Source organism: Tachypleus tridentatus, chromosome 10 (assembly GCF_004210375.1).
Source record: "Tachypleus tridentatus isolate NWPU-2018 chromosome 10, ASM421037v1, whole genome shotgun sequence".
Classification (NCBI taxonomy): Eukaryota; Metazoa; Arthropoda; class Merostomata; order Xiphosura; family Limulidae; genus Tachypleus; species Tachypleus tridentatus.
Genome location: NC_134834.1, coordinates 54,907,635 through 54,926,461, shown reverse-complemented (window position 1 = coordinate 54,926,461; position 18,827 = coordinate 54,907,635). Strand labels below are relative to the sequence as shown.

General features: G+C 36.5%; 1 protein-coding gene across 3 annotated transcripts in view; it reads left to right on the top strand.

Moving 5' to 3' along the window:
• LOC143229308 (PC-esterase domain-containing protein 1A-like) overlaps positions 1 to 15,938 on the top strand; it is a 35,731-nt gene extending 19,793 nt beyond the window's left edge. For 2 of the 3 annotated variants that reach the window (XM_076461448.1, XM_076461447.1), the window contains exons 5-8: positions 3,767 to 3,980; positions 5,038 to 5,207; positions 14,264 to 14,348; positions 14,713 to 15,937. In XM_076461448.1, the coding sequence (XP_076317563.1) occupies positions 3,767 to 3,980; positions 5,038 to 5,207; positions 14,264 to 14,348; positions 14,713 to 15,297 (1,054 nt within the window). In that variant the 3' untranslated portion in view covers positions 15,298 to 15,937. Of the gene's footprint in view, positions 1 to 3,766; positions 3,981 to 5,037; positions 5,208 to 14,263; positions 14,349 to 14,712 lie in introns of all 3 variants that reach the window. The other variant, XM_076461449.1, reaches the window with a different exon arrangement.
• Positions 15,939 to 18,827: the final 2,889 nt, after the last annotated feature.

Genomic DNA, 18,827 nt, shown 5'->3' with positions numbered 1-18,827 from the left:
TTTACTATATGCTTTGAAACTTCGTTCCTTACCAAAGCATCCCCCTGGGGTTGTGTTTTCCTTCCTCGGTGGGCCATACTTTTTCAGAACAGATGGTCTGCCATTGCTCCTTTTGGTCTTCGCATCCAGGGAGCAGTTGGATGAGTTGGGTCTGTCCTTGGATAACATTGCTGTATCCACTGGTCAGCCCATCCCACCATAACTTCTTACAGTCCCCAATTTGACCTATCTTTAAGTCATCTGAGAAAAGTAGACACTCCTGATTGGAAATACTCTCTGCTATTTGTTGAACATCTTTTTAACCATTCTTCCATTCCTATTTGTACAGATGGTTTGAAATCGGGTGACTGTGTGGGCTCTGCCATGGTTTGTTGTGGTTTGGTGGTTGCACGCAGAATTCCTTCTACAGCTTCTGTGTTCACTGCTGAACTGTACGTCATTTCTCTTGCCCTGGATTACATAGTACTCAAACTGCATGATTTATACTCATTCGCTTAGTTCTCTACTGACCCTGGAATCGCTTCACGTTGGTTCACACCCTGTTCTCACTTATATTCAAAACCATCTGGCCCATTTCTCATAAACATCTACTTCTATCCAGGTTTTCTGGATACCAGGCCACGTTGGTATTCGTAGGAACAAGCTCGCCGACACCGCAGCTAAGTCTGTCTTCTCTGGCACTATCACCGCTGTGCCTGTCCCATACTTGGACTATGGTCCTGTATTCAAGGCTTGCCTCCATGCCAGCTGGTAGTCGACTTGGAGTGAGCAACGCGAAAACAAGCTTTTCCAAATAAATCCCTATATTGGACTTTGTCCGTCTTGCTTCCGTAAGGATTTGAAAGAGGATTTTGTTCTAGTTAGACTACGCATTGATCACCTTTTTTTTTTTTCTGGAACTGATGCACCAATGTGTAGTTTGTGTAACACTCAGATCACAATAAGCACCATTTTAAGGATGTTCTGTTCCAAGGTTTGTCTATAATGTTAGACAGTGTTCTTGGTGATCGTGACACTGTCTACTTTTGATATGTTTTTAGTTTTTTAAAGGCCATTAATCTTTTTAATGCAATTTAAGTCTTTTAATTTATAAATTACACCTTTTTAAAGTGGTTCCCTTTTAAAATTAACAGCTCATCTAGTTCGATTTGAAATTAGAAACCGGCCGTAACATTGAATAACTCGAAACCTGGACTGGAAAGGCCAACTTCAGGTGATTAACGCTGCTGTTTGAACTACTCGTTAGTCATCTTGGAGAGTTAGTATAATTTTGCTAGACGTGTTTTAAAACCTTTATTACTTTCTGAAAATGGCCATAACGTCAAATAACTCTGAACCAGGACTGTAAAGGCCAACTTCAGGTGACTGACGGTGATTTTTGTACTTACCTGTTAGTCTTCCTGGCGAGTTAGAATTAGTTATGCTACAGAAAGCCCTTTACAACTTCAATTACTGTAGTTTTTCTCTCAACGTTGTAGACTTGATGTAAACATTGGTTTTTTGCTACTTATGTGTTTCTTAAACTTTGTTTTGTTTTACCTTAATTTCCTTTTATGAATTTTACTAAATTTACTTTTAACATTTTACCGGATGTTTGGCGCAGATAACCTAGCTGCTTTGTGCCATAAACACTAAATCAATCAACCAACCAACCAATCTATCAACATTATTAGGTAAGAAACCTCCATCTGATGCTACACATTATTTTGTTAAGTTTTCTATTTAAATCTTCTGATGTATAACCTAGTTTAAAGACCTGTAAAAATAAAAATGAAAATTAACGTTTTTTGTAACTTCATATGACATGACTGTTGGTGTGGTGGTAAGACAACAGAAAACAGTGTATGATAAACAATAGTTCCATTTTCTTCCCTCTTTCCCTAATCCCCAAATAAAACGTCAGTAAATGGTAAACTGTAATTTTCTTTCATTTCATTAGGAAATTTAATAGCGGGTTTTATACTATTCAAGTATCAGCAAAGTATATTAAATTTTCTCTAAGTTTTTTGAAAATTTAAAAACACGAATAGTTTTTAGTTCCGGTTTATAGACATTGAATAATATTAGACAATTATAAATAAAACCAAAGATGTACTCAATTTAATGGAGAAAACAAGTAAATATAAAATTAATGTATTGTGTACATGTTGGTCAAACTAGAAGAAATTTCAAATTTTAAATGAATAAACAGCAGCTGCGTATTTAACGTAAGTACAATCGGGGATGCAACGATAGGTATCGTATTTCGGGCCCCCAACGCATGGATTTTTCTACTGTAAAATCTATCACAAATTACGCACCTGTAAAATATTTGACTGTTGAAATTTCATCTGAGTAAATTCAAGTGGATAAGTAGTAAAATAATATATTTAAATATTGTAAATTTCCATTGTAGAGTTGATAAATAAATGTATTTACTAGAATCCTGTTTGTTTCAGATATGTTACTAGGCCTTGGATATATGAGGTGGAATAAGGCGTCATTGTTAAAAAATGATGAAGATAAAAAAACAATTGTGCAATTGAAAAATATCCTTAGGTAAAGATCTGCCTCAAAACAATGAAAAAAATAGATAAATTTCTGTACTTACGGGGGGTGGACAAAAGGCGTTCCCCCTGAAAATTTTGTTAATTTATCATTTATTAGATAACAGAAAACTGTGTAAAGATACGTGTTATGTAGAATGCACTAGACGAGATCTGTTCAAATATGATTTAAATCCTAATGTTAACACTGGCTTTCATAACTACCTGAACTTTTCATGATTTTAGTTATATTTTCTCACGAAACGTGTTGTGCACCTGCTGTAGTTTTTTTAGATCTTATTCCAATTAGCCTACAAAATGATCAAACAAATTTCTCTGGAATAATCGAACATAATAATTAATTTCTTTAAGAGTTTGTGTACACATTCCTGAGAACGACGTGACTCAACATAAGGTGGTGTCTGTTTTTAAGGCTGTTGATCCGCCTTAGAATACAGGGTTTTAATTGTCTAATAAAAAAATCGATTATTTGAGTATTTTAGTTACATTTACACAGGTATCTAGAATTTTAATTCTTTAATATTAACACTTTGGCTCATATTGAAAAACTGTATAGCTGCAGTTGGAGCTTTACTTAAAATAGCTTCAGCTACTTGTAAAGTGTGAAACATTAATTAATAAAAGTTTATCACCATCAAAAGTATAATGATAGTGTTTCTAAGTGCTATTTTCTCTTTGGTTGAACAACTATGTTATTTTAACAATATATGATACTTGCTTGTTACCCCTGGTTTCAATTATATGCTATTATCTCAATTACTAGTTTTGTAATTTATGTGGAAGTATTAAAATTAAACACACTTTTGAAATATGACTGTTAGAAAGTAAGTTGTATTAAATATATTTACTTTTTTTCGCACAATTTTACAGTTTGTTAATCTTGACTTTAAATAATTTGATTATCGGTAACAAACTTCTAATCGGGCCCGGCATGGCCAAGCGCGTGTTAAGGCGTTCGACTCGTAATCCATGAGTGGTGATGACCAGCTGCTTTCCCTATAGTCTTATATTGTTAAATTAGGGACGGCTAGCGCAGATTGCCCTCGAGTAGCTTTGCGCGAAATTAAAAACAAACAAACAACAGCAAACTTCTAAAGATTGTTTTTTCATATACTAAAAACATCTTTTGGTGAAACACTTCTGTCTAGTTAGACAATATTTTAAAATGCATTTAAAATCAACTGTGGTGTATTAAAACAAGTTCATTTTAAATTGATTAGATGGGGTCCGAACGGTGTAGAAGAATATCGAAAGAATCTTAATATGTTAATGGCAAAACTCCAGGACACTGTATCAGAAGATTGCTTAGTAATCTGGAGCACTACCTTGCCTCTCTCACAGAAGATGAAAGGAGGGTTTTTGGTACCTCAGTTGGAGTTTCTCAAATACTCTCTACGTTTTCACGTCATGGAAGCAAACCATTATGCTCGACAAGTTAGTGTGCCTACTTTTTTAAACAACATTCTCGAGTTATTATAAGTGATGTTTAAAATTCTCAGTTTAGTTAGTAAAGTAAAATTGTGAACTAGCATAATAAAATGTATAGAAGTTTTTTTATGGAATTACGTGTAAATTCTTGAGCATTAAAGCTTCTGTCATTTTTAGTTGTCCCGGCATGGTCGAGTGGTTAAGGCGTTCGAGTCGTAATCTGAGGGTCGCGGGTTCGAATCCCTGTCGCACCAAACATGCTCTCCCTTTCAGCCGAGGGGCATTGTAATGTTACGATCAATTCTGTTATTCCTGCGTTATTCCAAGAGTTGGTAGTGGGTGGTGATGACTAGCTGCCTTCCATCTAGTCTTTCACTGCTAAATTAGGGACGGCTAGCGGAGATAGCCCTCGTGTGGCTTTGCACGCAATTCAAAAACAAACATTTTCACTAATAACAGCACTCAGTATTTAATTTAGTATTTAATGTTGAGGTATTGCACTCAGCTTTGTTTTGCATAATTAGTTTAATAGATAGTATTAGATAGTATTTATTGCTAATTTTTATTTAACAACTAAGTTATCTCGTACAGCCTTTTTTTTTTATTTAGGCTTAATATCATGTAACTATGGAATGTGATGTAATTACAGCTTATATGAATCCATCCTGAATTACAGTTGCAGTGAAGAATGAAGTATTTTAAAACTAGTAAATGTATTTTTAATGCATGTATTTTGTTCTAGCTTTTTTGAAAAATGTGTATGTGGACACTTCTTTAAAATCATAAATAAAAGTAAATACTCTAACGTGTTGAAACGTACAGTTGAATTGAGTCAGTTTCAGATGATTATTTCTATTTGTGTAAAATAAAAACTTAATTTCCCAAATGTGTTTAAATTGCCTAACTGTTTATGTGGATGTCATGTTTAGCTGACATACGTTTTATGGAATCTTTCTGAAAATCAGCGTTTTAATGACTGCATTTTTTTCTACATATGATATACAACTGCTACTAAGATGAGAAGTCTACATTAAGTAAAAGACAGGAAGTTAATTCTTTACAGATTGTTGTCAAGCATGGTTTTGATGTGCTTGATATGCACTATAACTTGAGGATGCAAATTGATCAGAGAGCAGCAGATGGAATTCACTGGTTGCCTCCAGCATTGAGATACATGACCAACCTCCTGTTGACCCACATCTCCCTAGCTCTAGGGGCTCCTCTTCCACACAGGTATTACAGTGGGTTTTTGTTATTCTTACCCTATACTCCTGGGGTTAGTTCTTATCCACAAATTTCATTTTTTCTTCTGATGAATTTTTTTCTTATTTTTGTAATCGTTAATTCAAATGCTTTTTAAACTCATTCGTGAGACTGAAAACAAACAACGAATATTTTGTAATAGGTAACATTTCTCTAGCCTGTAGTCGCACGTTTTGCAGGTAAGTGTTTTGCCTTTTTTTTCGTTGTTGAAATACAAATTTTATTATCGTTAATGTTTATTCTTTATTTTCATTTAATATGTGGATAAACCTTAGACTTACTACCCTCAAATAAAGGTGATTTTTCACTAAATAACGATTTCTTTATCACCTGCGTATCTTTTCACTTATTTGCTGAATTCTTATGAGACATTTTAAACACTACGTTTTATTTCTAAGAGAACTTACGACAACCTTCGTAATAAAACAATAAATAACCTTTATCACTATTCAACACTTAACTGTTTCGTTCTGATCTCCTTTTTAAAATTTTACTATCAACTGGGTACTGTAGTCGCATATATATTCTTTGTATTTATTCATCTTTAAAATTAATCCCTTGAGGTTTAAAACTTAATTTTCTATCATAACTTTATCATGTGGAAAGAGGTAACTAAATTGTCTGATAATGTTCTATTGGTTTGATGCGTGTTAAATTAGCATTTTTGTTCCAAAAGAGAGACTTTCTAGTTAGAACTGTTCCATCAGCGTCATTAATTGTACGAATCTACTGATCGAACTATTGAACATAACATTCGTAATAAAATCCGTGAATTGAATTTTCCAAACTACAATTTAATGATAAATGTAAAATACAAGGAACTTGCAAGACTTTGTGTATAGGACGAGAGATGCCTGTGTTCCCCAAAACGTAAGAAAATAACCATACATTAGCTATGACGATTTAACAGTGAACACCATCTACTTCTGTCGTCAAAATACTTCAAGACCCACGACTAATGGAAAGTGAGATCGTTATTCTAAAGAAAGGCCTAAATTTTGTCCCTATTAAGAAATATGTACATGAGTTAAATACAAAACACCAAGTCATTTTGTTTCGCTGATTACGCCTTCAAGTGTATTTGTACACTTTAATTACATATCAGTTAAAACGGGAAACACTTGTCACTTTAGAACTGCAGTAAGTCATTTTTTTCCTGTTAGAGAAACAAACAAACACGAGGTCTTCGCACCTGGGAAATTTCTTCCTTCTAATTACTACATAGAGAAATGGCGAAAGGAGATTTAAAACTTGGATTTCACAACTACCACACTAAAAATGAAAGTTTTTAAATAACCTTTGTTCTCACGACGACAATGTAATTAAAGATGTTGACATTTATTCTAATGGCTGGGAAGAATGAACTTTATCTTGACAAAACTGACTGACACCCATCGAACCAGTTGGCCGATGCTATCTGTGATAATGACCTTTTTGATGAATATCAACAGACTGCCTGTTGCGCCCCAGAACTAATGTTAAGAAATACATTTTCATTATTAACTGAAAAGTTAATTGTTAAATATCTTAGACTTTCTGTATTCTATCATATACCAAAGATGTATATAAACCAGACTATCATGGCAGACCCATAGTTTCAGTATGTAGCTGTCTTACTGTGTTATTTTTAGTTACCTCGATTCCATCCTATCCTTCCTCTAGTTCATCAACTCCTTACTTGACTTTAAAGACACCAAAAACACCTTCAAAAAATTTAAATTTATAAGTATAACCCAGATTTTATTTGATTCACACGTGACATAACATCGTTGTATACCTCATTCCATATGAAGATAAACACAAGACCCTAAAACACTATCTTGACAGAAGAGATGTCTTAGACCCACCTATCGAAACTTTGGTTTAGCTAAGATAGTTTCTCTAATTTTACACTAAACTCTATAAACAAGTGAATGGTGTAGTAATTGATATATAAATGGGTCCTTCTGCTAGCCTCATTGTTCGTTACAACGAAGATTCATATTTCGGAACTACACGGGTACCTTCCATCCGTTTATTGTGAATGTACTGACGATTTTTTGGGATAGCTGCATGCACTATTAATGAACTTATCTTTTGTTCTGTTTTCACCAAACCATTCAATTTCTTGAAATAAATATTCTTGTGACTGATGATGGTAATCTGATGATGGCGTAGCTACTTACATTATTATCACACCAGTCATCGTCATAGAGAAACATTTTTCCCAAATTACAACTCGCCAGATTGGGTAGGCTCTGTAGTAACGACAAAGATTGTAATAACGTATCTGTCAGTGTGTTCCTCTTTTTGGAAAACGTGGCTTCCGTACTTCTCTATCACACTAAAGATAATCTACACACAATCAGTAAACATCCGAATTTAGCTTTACGGAAATTGCCTAGCTCAAATCATAGCAGTAGTTATAACACCAACACCGTAGATAATTCAAAACTTTCAACGCATCAGTCAAGGCACTCCTATTTCCAACACATTTCCCTTACGCTTACATTCCACCCATCCAACATATAGTCATGTGAAAAAGTTAGGACACCCTATGAAAGCCTGTGTATTTTTGTAACATTTTTGGATATATAGATATTTAATCTCAATTTCAACAATACTGAGAGATTGTAGGAATATAACTAAACAATTAAAACTGAAGAAATAACTTTTCAAGTTCTTTTGTAAATGTAATTCTACAAAAATGCATATTCTAACTGAGGAAAAGTTTGGACATCCTACCCCTAATAGCTAGTATTACCCCTTTTGGCTGAAATAACTGTGGTGAGACGCTTCTTGTAGCCATCTACCAGTTTCTGATATCGGTCTGAAGAAAGTTTGCCCCACTCCTCAATGCAGAATTCTGTCAGCTGTTTGAAGAGTTTCTTGCATATACAGCCCGTTTCAAGTCACCCCACAGCATCTCAATGGGATTAAGATCTTGGCTTTGACTCGGCCATTCCAGGACTCCATTTCTTAGTTTTCAGCCTGTCCTTGGTGGATTTACTGATATTTTTTGGGTCATTGTCGTGTTGCAGGGTCCAGTTCCGCTTCAGCTTTAATTTTCTTACAGATGGTCTCGCATGATCCTCAAGCACCCTCTGATACACGGTAGAATTCATGGTGGATTCTATGATTGTGAGCTGTCCAGGTCCTGCTGCAGCAAAGCAGCCCCAAACCATGACACTTCCACCTCCATGCTTGACAGTTGGTATGAGGTTCTTTTCCTGGAATGCTGTATTTGGTTTATGCCAAACATGTCCTCTGTTATGGTGTCAAAATAATTCTATTTTGGACTCATCTGGTCATTGTCTACATTCTCTCTGGCAAACTTCAGTCTGGCCTTGATATTTCTCTTAAAGAGCAAAGGTTTCCTCCTTGCACACCTCCCATGCAAGTTAAACTTGTGCTGTCTCTTTCTGATTGTAGAGACGTGCACTTTCACATCAACAGTAGCCAGAGCCTGCTGTAGGTCTCGTGATGACATATTAGGGTGTTTGGAGACCTCTTTTAGCATCTTGCAGCCTGCTCTCGAGGTGAACTTGCTTGGACGACCAGACCTGGGCATGTTGGCAATTGTTTTGAAAGCCCTCCACTTGTTGACTATTTTCTGGACAGTGGAATGGCTGATTTCAAAATCTTTTTAAATTCCTTACCAGACTCATAAGCTGCTGCAATTTTCTTTCTGAAGGCCTCAGACAGCTCTTTTGCTCTCACCATGGTGTTCACTCTCACTTCAACAGTCAGAAGCACACCAAACTAAATGTCTGAGGTTTAAATAGGGCAAGCCTCATTCAAAATGCTGAAGTACGATCTTCTAATCATGTGCACCTGGTGTGATACACCTGTGTGTGAGGTGAGCCATTTTAAGTGGGAATAAATGTGCGGGTGTCCTAACTTTTTTCTCGGTTAGAATATGAATTTTTGTAGAATTACATTTACAGAAAATCTTAGTCTTATCTTCAGTTTTAATTGTTTAGTTATATTCCTATAATCTCTCAGCATTGTAAAATTGAGATTAAATATCCATATATCCAAATATGTTACACAAATACACAGGCTTTCATAGGGTGCCCTAAACTTTTTCACATGACTGTAAGTATATTGTTTGACAACTTTCACATTAAAACTCCTCGAGGTGGATTCCTTTACGTGGTGTAAAGGTTCTGTTCTTTCAGTTTACCTGCTCGCGGATCTGAACATCCACCTACGTGTTTACCTTGCGTGACGAGCCGTGAAGGGGAGGAGAGGATTTTTGTGGTTGAGGAGTCGAACCCTAACGCACCGCTTTGACCTTGAATTATTGTAGAGTGGCGGCCTTGGGGTTCCCCCCAGGGTCAGTCGGCTGGTCCACTTGGCTAGGGTTAATCAAGTACCAGTGTTGGACCTTCTTAACAGTTGTGAACATTGTGTCTGATGCTGGTATTTGGCTATATTTCTCACGAAAACGTCGCGTTGCTGTAATCTTCTTGTTTAGCATTGCAGTGCGTCCCCTCGTAGGGCTCCGTGGTGGATGAGTACAGTGGGTACCGAAATGTTCTTACTTTATATGAATGCTCCCATTCGTGAAGAAAAATAAATAAAATTGAGACAAAAACAGTAATTGGTAAACAGCCATGAATGGATGACTGCTCAACAATTACCATCACAGTCGGTTTCTGTACCTTGATTTCTCATTTTGTACTAATCTGAGAAATTTTTATAGCAGATCTCCCTTTTTTTATTCAAAAGGGATTAGAGGAATTTGCTGGCTCCTCCAAATCTGGAGACATTTTGATGGAAACATCCTCACCAAAATAAGTTCTTCCTGAATTTCGAAGAGCAAGGTTACTTCCCATGCTACCCTGAATTCCTCAAGAGGAGTTACCGTTGAGAGGGACTTGAACATTCCCGAGTCGGAGATCTTCGCTGGTTTTCCAGCCAGGTAGTTTATGAGGTGCTCGAAATATCCACTCACAAAGATAGAATTACGTTGCTTATCAATATTCTGATTTTGACATTTACGTCACCATGCCTACCTGCCACAGTCAAGGCAGATTATTTGAACTGTAAGGTACAGCTATACCTTTCCATCACTCTCAGACCTTTCCAATGTCAGCGGTTCAGTCACTCACAGACATCATGTCGTTTTTAACATGTGCTCGTTGTGGTGGCAAAGACCACAATACCTAAGAGTGCGAACTGGAACCACACACTTCTTTCTTAAATTCTTGCCCTAAGTGGGTGAAGGAGAAAGAGGTGCAACGTTTTAAGACTGTGAACAATATCTACGAGGCTTAGAAGTTGTCTCCCCTTTCATCTTGGATATATACTGATGCACTCTAGTCTGCTACTACAGTAAGAGTACAGACAAATATTTCCATGCCTGCAACAGAGTCATTTGCAAAGCATCTGAAGTCTTTGCCCTCCATGGTTAAAAGAGTTGACGAATCTATGTTTACCCCTATCTTTGTCCCCTGCCAATTCTTCCACCCTGGGTCCACTTCCTTTGGGTCTGGTTTTGGGAGTTTCCTCGGGTCCATTTTATTCTCTGGCCACGAGATCCAAAACTTGTTTATTCACGCCCTTAGTCACTGGAATCTTCATCCACATACAGAGGCCTGTCAATGAAGTCACATTTAGGCAGTTTTCTTTTGTACAGAAATGTCAGGTTATGTGATGGACAAATGCGTAGAGGGGAAGCATTGTTGGTCGATCAGTACGTGCCTGCTCTGTGTTACCTGATACACCCTTGGAGGCCATAGACATTTGTGTCTCCTTGGGTCGTACCACCACTATTTGTTTTTTCTACTTATTTTCTGGAGAAACCTATGATCAATCAGACCTTGGTGCCCTTATTGAACAGTTACTATCTCCCTTTTCACTTCTAGGGGATATTAAAGGAGTAATTCCCTCGGGTGGTGCTGATATTGACAGGAGGAATTGTTCCATAGAGCATATGCTCTTGGATTACAACCTTTCTCTCTTCAGTACTGGTTCTTATACTTATTTTCATGCATCTAGCCAGAATTTTACAGCTATTGATCTCATTCTGCTCTCCTTGACTTTTCTCTTACTCTTCTTGGAGGGTTGGCAGTGACCCCTGGGGCAGTGATAATTTTCCTATCATTTTCAGAGTGACTGGCCATGGTTGATGCAACCTGGCCTGCATGTCTCAATGAAAGCTAGACCAGGCCAACTGGCCCTATTTCACTGTTCTCTCAGAATTTGATCCTGCCATCGATAGACAACTGTGTGGCAGCTGTGACTGACTGTATTGTCCAAGCAATTGCACAGTTTTTCCTAAAACCTCGACACGTTTTCCATGGTATCCTCGTCTGTGGTGGAATCCTGCCTACCATATAGCATGGAAGGCTCAAAAACAGGCTTGGGATACCTTTCACAGGTATCCCACACTTTTATGCTACATCGCTTTTCAGTGGGCACATGCACATGGTTGACAGGCAAGAGGTCAAAGCCAGAAGGAATCTTGGATTAAGTACACAGATAGCATTTCTACCACCAGTTCCAAAGTCATTTGGCACAATATTCAGAAGGTCAGTGGGTAGTATACTTCTATCCCCCTTTCGATCTTGCTCTCTGATGGCCTGGGAAGGATCCCAAGATTCCTTCAAACTACCATACACTTGCTTTGACGAGTTGTCTCTGTTAGATCTTAGAGAGGATATCTAATGCTTGTCTTGTTTGGTTCTTCAAATCAAACATCCTCTTGCCCACCCAATGTGGGTTTCAGTGAGAGCACTCGATCGTGGACCACTTGATTCGACTTAACGTCAATCAGGAAAGCCTTTTCTCAAGTGACATTATTTTGTTTCTGTTGTTTTTTGCCTTGAGAAAGTTTGATACTATGTGGAGGTGTGAATTTTTGTGAGACCTCTACTCCTATCGGTTGTGTGTCTGTTTGCCAATTTTTATCAATACTTTTTAATGGACTAGCAGTTCCAACTTTGTGTGGGCTTGACACTTTCCTGTTCTTTCCCACAGGAACTGGGAGTCTTTCAGGGATTTATTTTGAGTGTCACATTTTTCATTATAAATATTAATGTAATTACTGATCAACTCTCCTTACAGTTGCAAATGAGTCTATGTTGGTGATTTCCACATCTTGGTCAGTCGTAGAGCATGAGATTTATCAAGTAGCATCAACAGATTGTCCTCAATCATTTACTGAAATCAACCAGAGAACATGGCTTTATTTTTTCTTTCTCTAAAATCGTTTGCATGCATTTTTCCACTAATGGGGTATTTACTCTCAATCCCAAGCTTCATCTTGGTGAAGATGTGCTTCCTGTGTTTTCCGAGGTAAAGCTCTTGTGGCTTACTTATATTTGACCATAAGCTGACTTTTATTCCACACATCAAAGAGATATGTGTCACGTGCACAAGGGCATTGAACATCTTTTGTGTCCTCTCTTCCACCTCTTGGGGAGTGGATCGACATTCTGTACTAAAGATCTTTTGTACCATCATTTGATAAAGCTGGACTATGAGTCTCTGGTCTATGGCTCTGCCAGAACCTTGGCCCTGTAGATGTTGGACCTCATTTACCATCTGGGATTTTGACTTTGCATGGGGGCTTTCTGCACTTCTCCAGTCCAGAGTTTGTACACTGAGTCGTATACACCTCCTCTACACCTATGCTCTTTACAACTGTCTTATTGTATGCTTCAAAACTTCTATCCTTTACACAGCATCTCACCTTGTGTTGTTTTCCTTCCTTAACAGGTCATGCTTTATCAGAATAGATTACTTGACTTTGTAACTTTTGGCCTTCATATCCAGGTGCAGCTGGCTGAATTGGGTTTGTCCTTGGATGACGTTGGTGCCTCCTCAGGTCAGTCCATCCGGTCGTGGCTTATTACTATCCCCAAGTGCGACATAACTATTAGTCATCTGAAGAAAACAGATATTCCCAATTAGAAGTACTAAACATGTTTCAAACCATCCTTCCATTGCCGTTTATACAGATGATTTGAAATCATATGACGCTGTAGGCTCTGCTATGGTTTGTTGTGTTTTGCTGGTTGCACACAAGTTCCCCTCTACTTTTTGTATTAATTGCTGAATTTTACGTCATTTCTCTTGCCCTGAATCACACAGAAGCTATGCAATACATGAACTGTACTATTTATACAGATTCGATTAGCTCTTTACTGGTCCTGGAATTGCTTCATGTTAGTTTTCACCCTGTTCTTGTTGATATTCAAAACCAACTGGCCCATTTATCTTTGTCATCTATTTCTATTCTGTTTTTCTGGATACTAGGCCACATTGGAATTTGCAAGAACAAGCTTGCTGACCCTGCAGCTTGGTCTGTCTGTTATGGACCTATCACTGCTGTGCTTGTTTCATGTATGGACTACAGTCCTGTATTCAATCAAGGCTTGACTCCATGCAAATTGGCACTGGGCTTGAGAAAGAACATGCTTTTCCAGGTAAAACCTTCTAATGGACATTGGCCATCTTGCTTACATAAAGAGGAAGTGGCCCTAACAAGGCTACACATTGATCATTGTTTTCTTTTATCTCAAGTCACAATTGCCCACATTTTACTGTTGTGCTGTCCTTATGACCATGAGTGAAGGCACCATATTAGACATGTTTTTACCATGGGTTTACTTCTGATGTTGGACAGTGATAAACTGGTTAAGAAGGATAGACAGTGTATCCTCACCACAATGTGGATCAGACTGTGCAGCCACCTCCAAAATTTGGATACATTTTATATCCCACATTACAGCCTGTACCCCAGGGAACATTTTGATTTGTGCAGGATCTTTGCTTTGATTTTTGTGGGCTTGTTTTTGTTTGTTAGAATGAATGTGTAATGTGTGTGTATATATTTATAGCTCAATGTAATTATAATAGGTGAATTTTTACAATCTATTGTGTTAATGTTTTTAACTGCTATGGAGCCACTGTTTTTGCTTTGACTAAATTTCCCTTTCAACTATAATACTTGTAATGTTATGTATTTTTACTGGTTGTTTGGTGCAGATAGCCCTGTTGCTTTGCTCCATACACTACCCTTTTCTCTCCCACAGGTCTAGTTCTGCATTGAACAATTCTGAGATGGAAATTATGGCCAGTTCTGATCAGGCTCCTACTGAAGATAAAGTGATCAGTCAAGTAAGTTGAGAATTAGTTTGATCAGCAGGTATATTTTCTTACCTATCATTATACTGCCATAAGGTTAAACTGTGATATTTAATAAGTGCAATACATGAAAGCTTTGTTATTAAAACAAGTTCAATGGTCTCATTTTATTTTTGAACTACAGATTTATATATGAAGCTTTTGTATGAGAATTGAAAGCCAATTGTTTCAAGCAACCTTTCACCAGGTTATTAAACAATCTATAATTTAATGAGAATTGTTGCATACAAGTATGTATGTATACAAGTTTACAGCTAACATATGTCCTAATGTCCATGTTTGGTATAATTTTATGCTACTAAATAATAACTTGTAATATAACTTTTTTTTTTTTCAGCTTGAAGAGACCTGTCCATCAGAAAGGGATATCTTGTTCAATAAAAATCAACCTGTGGTCAGTCAAGAGGAGACATTTTCAAGAAAGATTCATGATTATGACAAACTCCAATTAGATCAGAATGTATACCATTCTTATTCATCCACCAGTCAGCCCCAGCAAAAGAGAAAAGCACCTTTGCTGTTGTACCCTCTCACACCGTATGATCTATTTCAGAAAGCTAAATCACATATCACTAACCAAGCTTCAACATCTTTAAGATCAAATTATTCTGACGTAGTAGAAAATATGAACCAGGTCGTTGTTACTTCTCATTATTCTAATAACGAAAGAAGTAAACTACCTTGGAATTATGCCACTCAGAAAGATTCCATTTCTAAACAAACAGCCAAATACTCTAATGCTTACATGACTTCTTACCCAGTACGTTCGTCTGTATATAATGGAGAGCATTTACAGTTACGAAAGATAGGCTTCACCCAATTAACATATCATGCGTTAGGAAGTCATTTTAGTAATTGTACCACCCAGCAACAATACTGTGGGCCTGTACAAGCAGCATCATCTATGTATAATACAACCTAAAACACCAAGTATTGTAGAAGAGGGTTGCATTGTTTGGTTGTGAATTAAGTTTTATGTAACTGAATACTTTTCCTATGAAAATTTTTTTAAAAACAAAATTTTAAAATAGTATAACCAGTTATTATCAAAGGGCCAGTATTAGTAAACCACAACACAGCAAGTACATAGCAATTTTACCTAGGTAAAAAAAAAAGACACTTAAAATAATGTATGTAGTTGTAAAACAAATTATATGAACCATAACTAATTTTTCCTAACATTGTAGTGGAAATATTCAGCTCATACTCAAACTAAATTGTTTGTGGGGTAAAACAACTGAACTGTTTTTTTTTTTTATATAAACTAGTATGAAGTTCATGCATTTGGTATCCTAAAAATAACCAAATTTTGTGTGTGTTTTAGTTTTTATTCAGAAGAGTATACAATCCTTTCTCACAGAGAAAGATTAAAGTATTCCCCTATGTAACATTAAGTTACATTTATAGTTTAAAAAAAGTCTTAATTCATTGATGTTTGTCTGCAAAGGTGCTTTACTGTTGCACTGTCTTAGTGTAATAAATCAGTGATTACATTAATAAAAACTTAGCATATTTGATCAAGATTTCTTTCTGCTCTCTAGAGTCTAAACAAGTGGAGCTGCATCTAACAGTTACTTAATCACTAAATCAGGAATTAGATACATTTTTGACTTGTATATAATTCTACTTTAATACCTCTAATATTGGAAACTGTATTATCATCACTTGAACTGATAAGCCTGTATCAAACATTCAAAAAGTGAGTTTTTTTTTTTATGGAGCTTGCCTCCCTCACTGCACTTTTACACCTCTTTGGACCCAGTCACACCAATATGTCCTCTGGTCTTACACAGTTTCAGGTTCATGTTTTAGATAAAGAAAAACTGAACCAAGTGAGCCTTTCTCTTAAAAATTCTACATGATATACCAAAGACTGTCTTGTGTTAAATTTGGAATAGTACAATCTTTTGGCAGCTATCACACAGCACCTAGGCTTCTGTTCACATTACCCATTGGAAGATGGAAAAAGCTCCTTTACAACCAATATTTTTTGTTGATGTTCTGCAGCTCACAAAAATTCCACATCAAATAGTATGTCAGTTCCAGTTAGTTAAATACTTTTATAATTACAATGTTGCAGATTTTATGAAAAGCTACTCTCCAACAAATTTATCACTTCAATGTAGAACAGTTCTATTAGGAATATGAGAAATGCTGATCTTGAAAGAAGCTTTAATATCAGGTTCTGTAAATGTGATGCCAAATGAAGAGGTCCCATTGCATTCAATCAGTCCAGGATGTACTAGAAGTAAAGCAGTATTTTCAACACTTACATACTCAGCTCTTGAGGCATTCTTTGAGGTTAACTGTTTGACCAACAATCTGAAAGGTTACAAAAGACACTCTTTATGGTTCAAAGATCATGTAATCTTCAGATAGTTAACTGAATTGGTGTAGGGAAACATGTTTCAGAAATTTTTTTGTTGCAAAAATTATGAAATATTACTCTTCAGATTTGATGCCATAAAAACAGGGAATAACACTGGGGAACACTCATTTTGTTGCATTTAAAAAAAGACCTTTCTATACTCAATTTGAGTGTGTTGATTTCAAATCTGAAGTCGGTTTTGTCTGCAAGCTACAGATTTTATGCAATTTCACATTTATTTATTTTTTAATATTTTGTTATTATAGGAAATTATAGGAATAGCTTATCAATTTGTTTGTGTATTTTATTCAGGTAGGAATTTGCATTTGTACACTTCATCTGGACAATCTCATTTAATGCTCCAGCAGTAGTCAGCCATCATACTTTTGTCCCAGCACCCTTGGTAGCGTTCTTCCATAACCTTTAGGTCTTGGTGGAATCGTTCTCCTTGTTCATCACTCACAGCCCCCAGGTTGTCAGGGAACTTATCAAGGTGGCTGTTCAAAAAATGGACGTGAAAATGCTTATACATGGTTTATGCAAGTTCACATTTGTACAATTTCATTAACCTCAAATTGCATACAAACTAGAGCTTGTAGAGAAAAACTAATTTCAGATTTGAAATAAGCACCTAAAACTCCTTCAGAATCAGTTAAAATATCCAATGCAACTCAGTTACTGAAAAAAGTGTTCCCCAGTGTAATTGTTTACTAGTGCATCTACAATTCTTATGGAGCAAAAAAAACTTAGCTAGCATTGTGACTTGCATTGAAAACACCACAAGATATAGGCTTATTTATTTTTGAACAGATGTTTGTTTATATAAAAGCTCAGTATAAATCATTTTGTATATACAGGATCTTTTGTTAGTGTTACTCTTAAGTCAGTTAAATTAGGTTAATAGTGTTTAAGAGTTAGCATGGTTTTACTGAGGGAAAGTGTTGCTTAACAAATATTCCAAAATTCTTTAAGGATGTTGTAAGAGTTAAAGGAAATACTGGATTCAGTTTACCTTAATTTTCTGAAAGCATTTCATAATAGGCTTCACACAACCTATACAAAAATTAAGACTGAGGGGAAGAAATGTTAAATTGGATGAAAATGTGGCTGGAGAATAGGAAATAGTAATAAATGGAGTTAATCTGATTGGATCACAGTTAAGTGGTGCCTCCCAACTATTGGATCTTCTGCCATTTACAGTTTATATTAATGGCATTGATTTGTGGAATGACTAACAATTTTCAGATTCCATTACAACTTTTAGGATGGTTAACTGTACCAAAAGATGCTGCAGGTTTGAGTAATGTACAGTTCTGGGTCCCCTTCCTCAAGAAGGGGATTGTTGGAGAAGGTTCTGCAGAGAGCCACTAAAATAGATTTAAATAAACTTGATTTTCCTGAAGAAGATGACACTTTTCATAGCCAGGTGCATTAAGACATTCAACTTAAATAATCTGAGGGTTGCGAGTTAAAATCCCCATCGCACTAAACATGCTTGTCTTTTCAGCCCTGGGGCATTGTAATGTGATAGTCAATCCCACTATTCATGGGTAAAAGTAGTCCAAGAGTTGGCAGTGGGTGGTGATGACTAGCTGCCTTTCCTCTAATCTTACATGGCTCAAATTAGCGATAGCTAGCGCAGATAGCTCTGGAATAGCTTTAGCTGAAATACAAGAAACAAACAAACAAACCTGCAGAAAATAGAAAGATTAAGGGTATTAGTATAGATCCAAACTATGTTTAGCAGTGAAGACACGACAAGGGGCATAAATCCAAATTTTGGTTGTGTAAGAGTCGCTTGCAGTTCAGGCAGTACAAAACTTTTCAAATAGGGTAACTGGCTTGTGGAATGAGCTGCCTTTTAGGCTGGCAGAGACAGACAGTCAAGTTAAAGAAAAACATTGAAGCATACATGAGTAGTGAAGTGGTGATTATATAGCTGAGAACTGGAAGGGGCATTTTTTGATGGGTTAAGTAGCATTCTTTTGTCCCTTTAAAATTTATTAGTATAGGAAATTATGCTATTAAAAGGAATGTAAAAAAGAATGTTACAACACCAAATCAGTGCATTTTGAGAAAGGAGA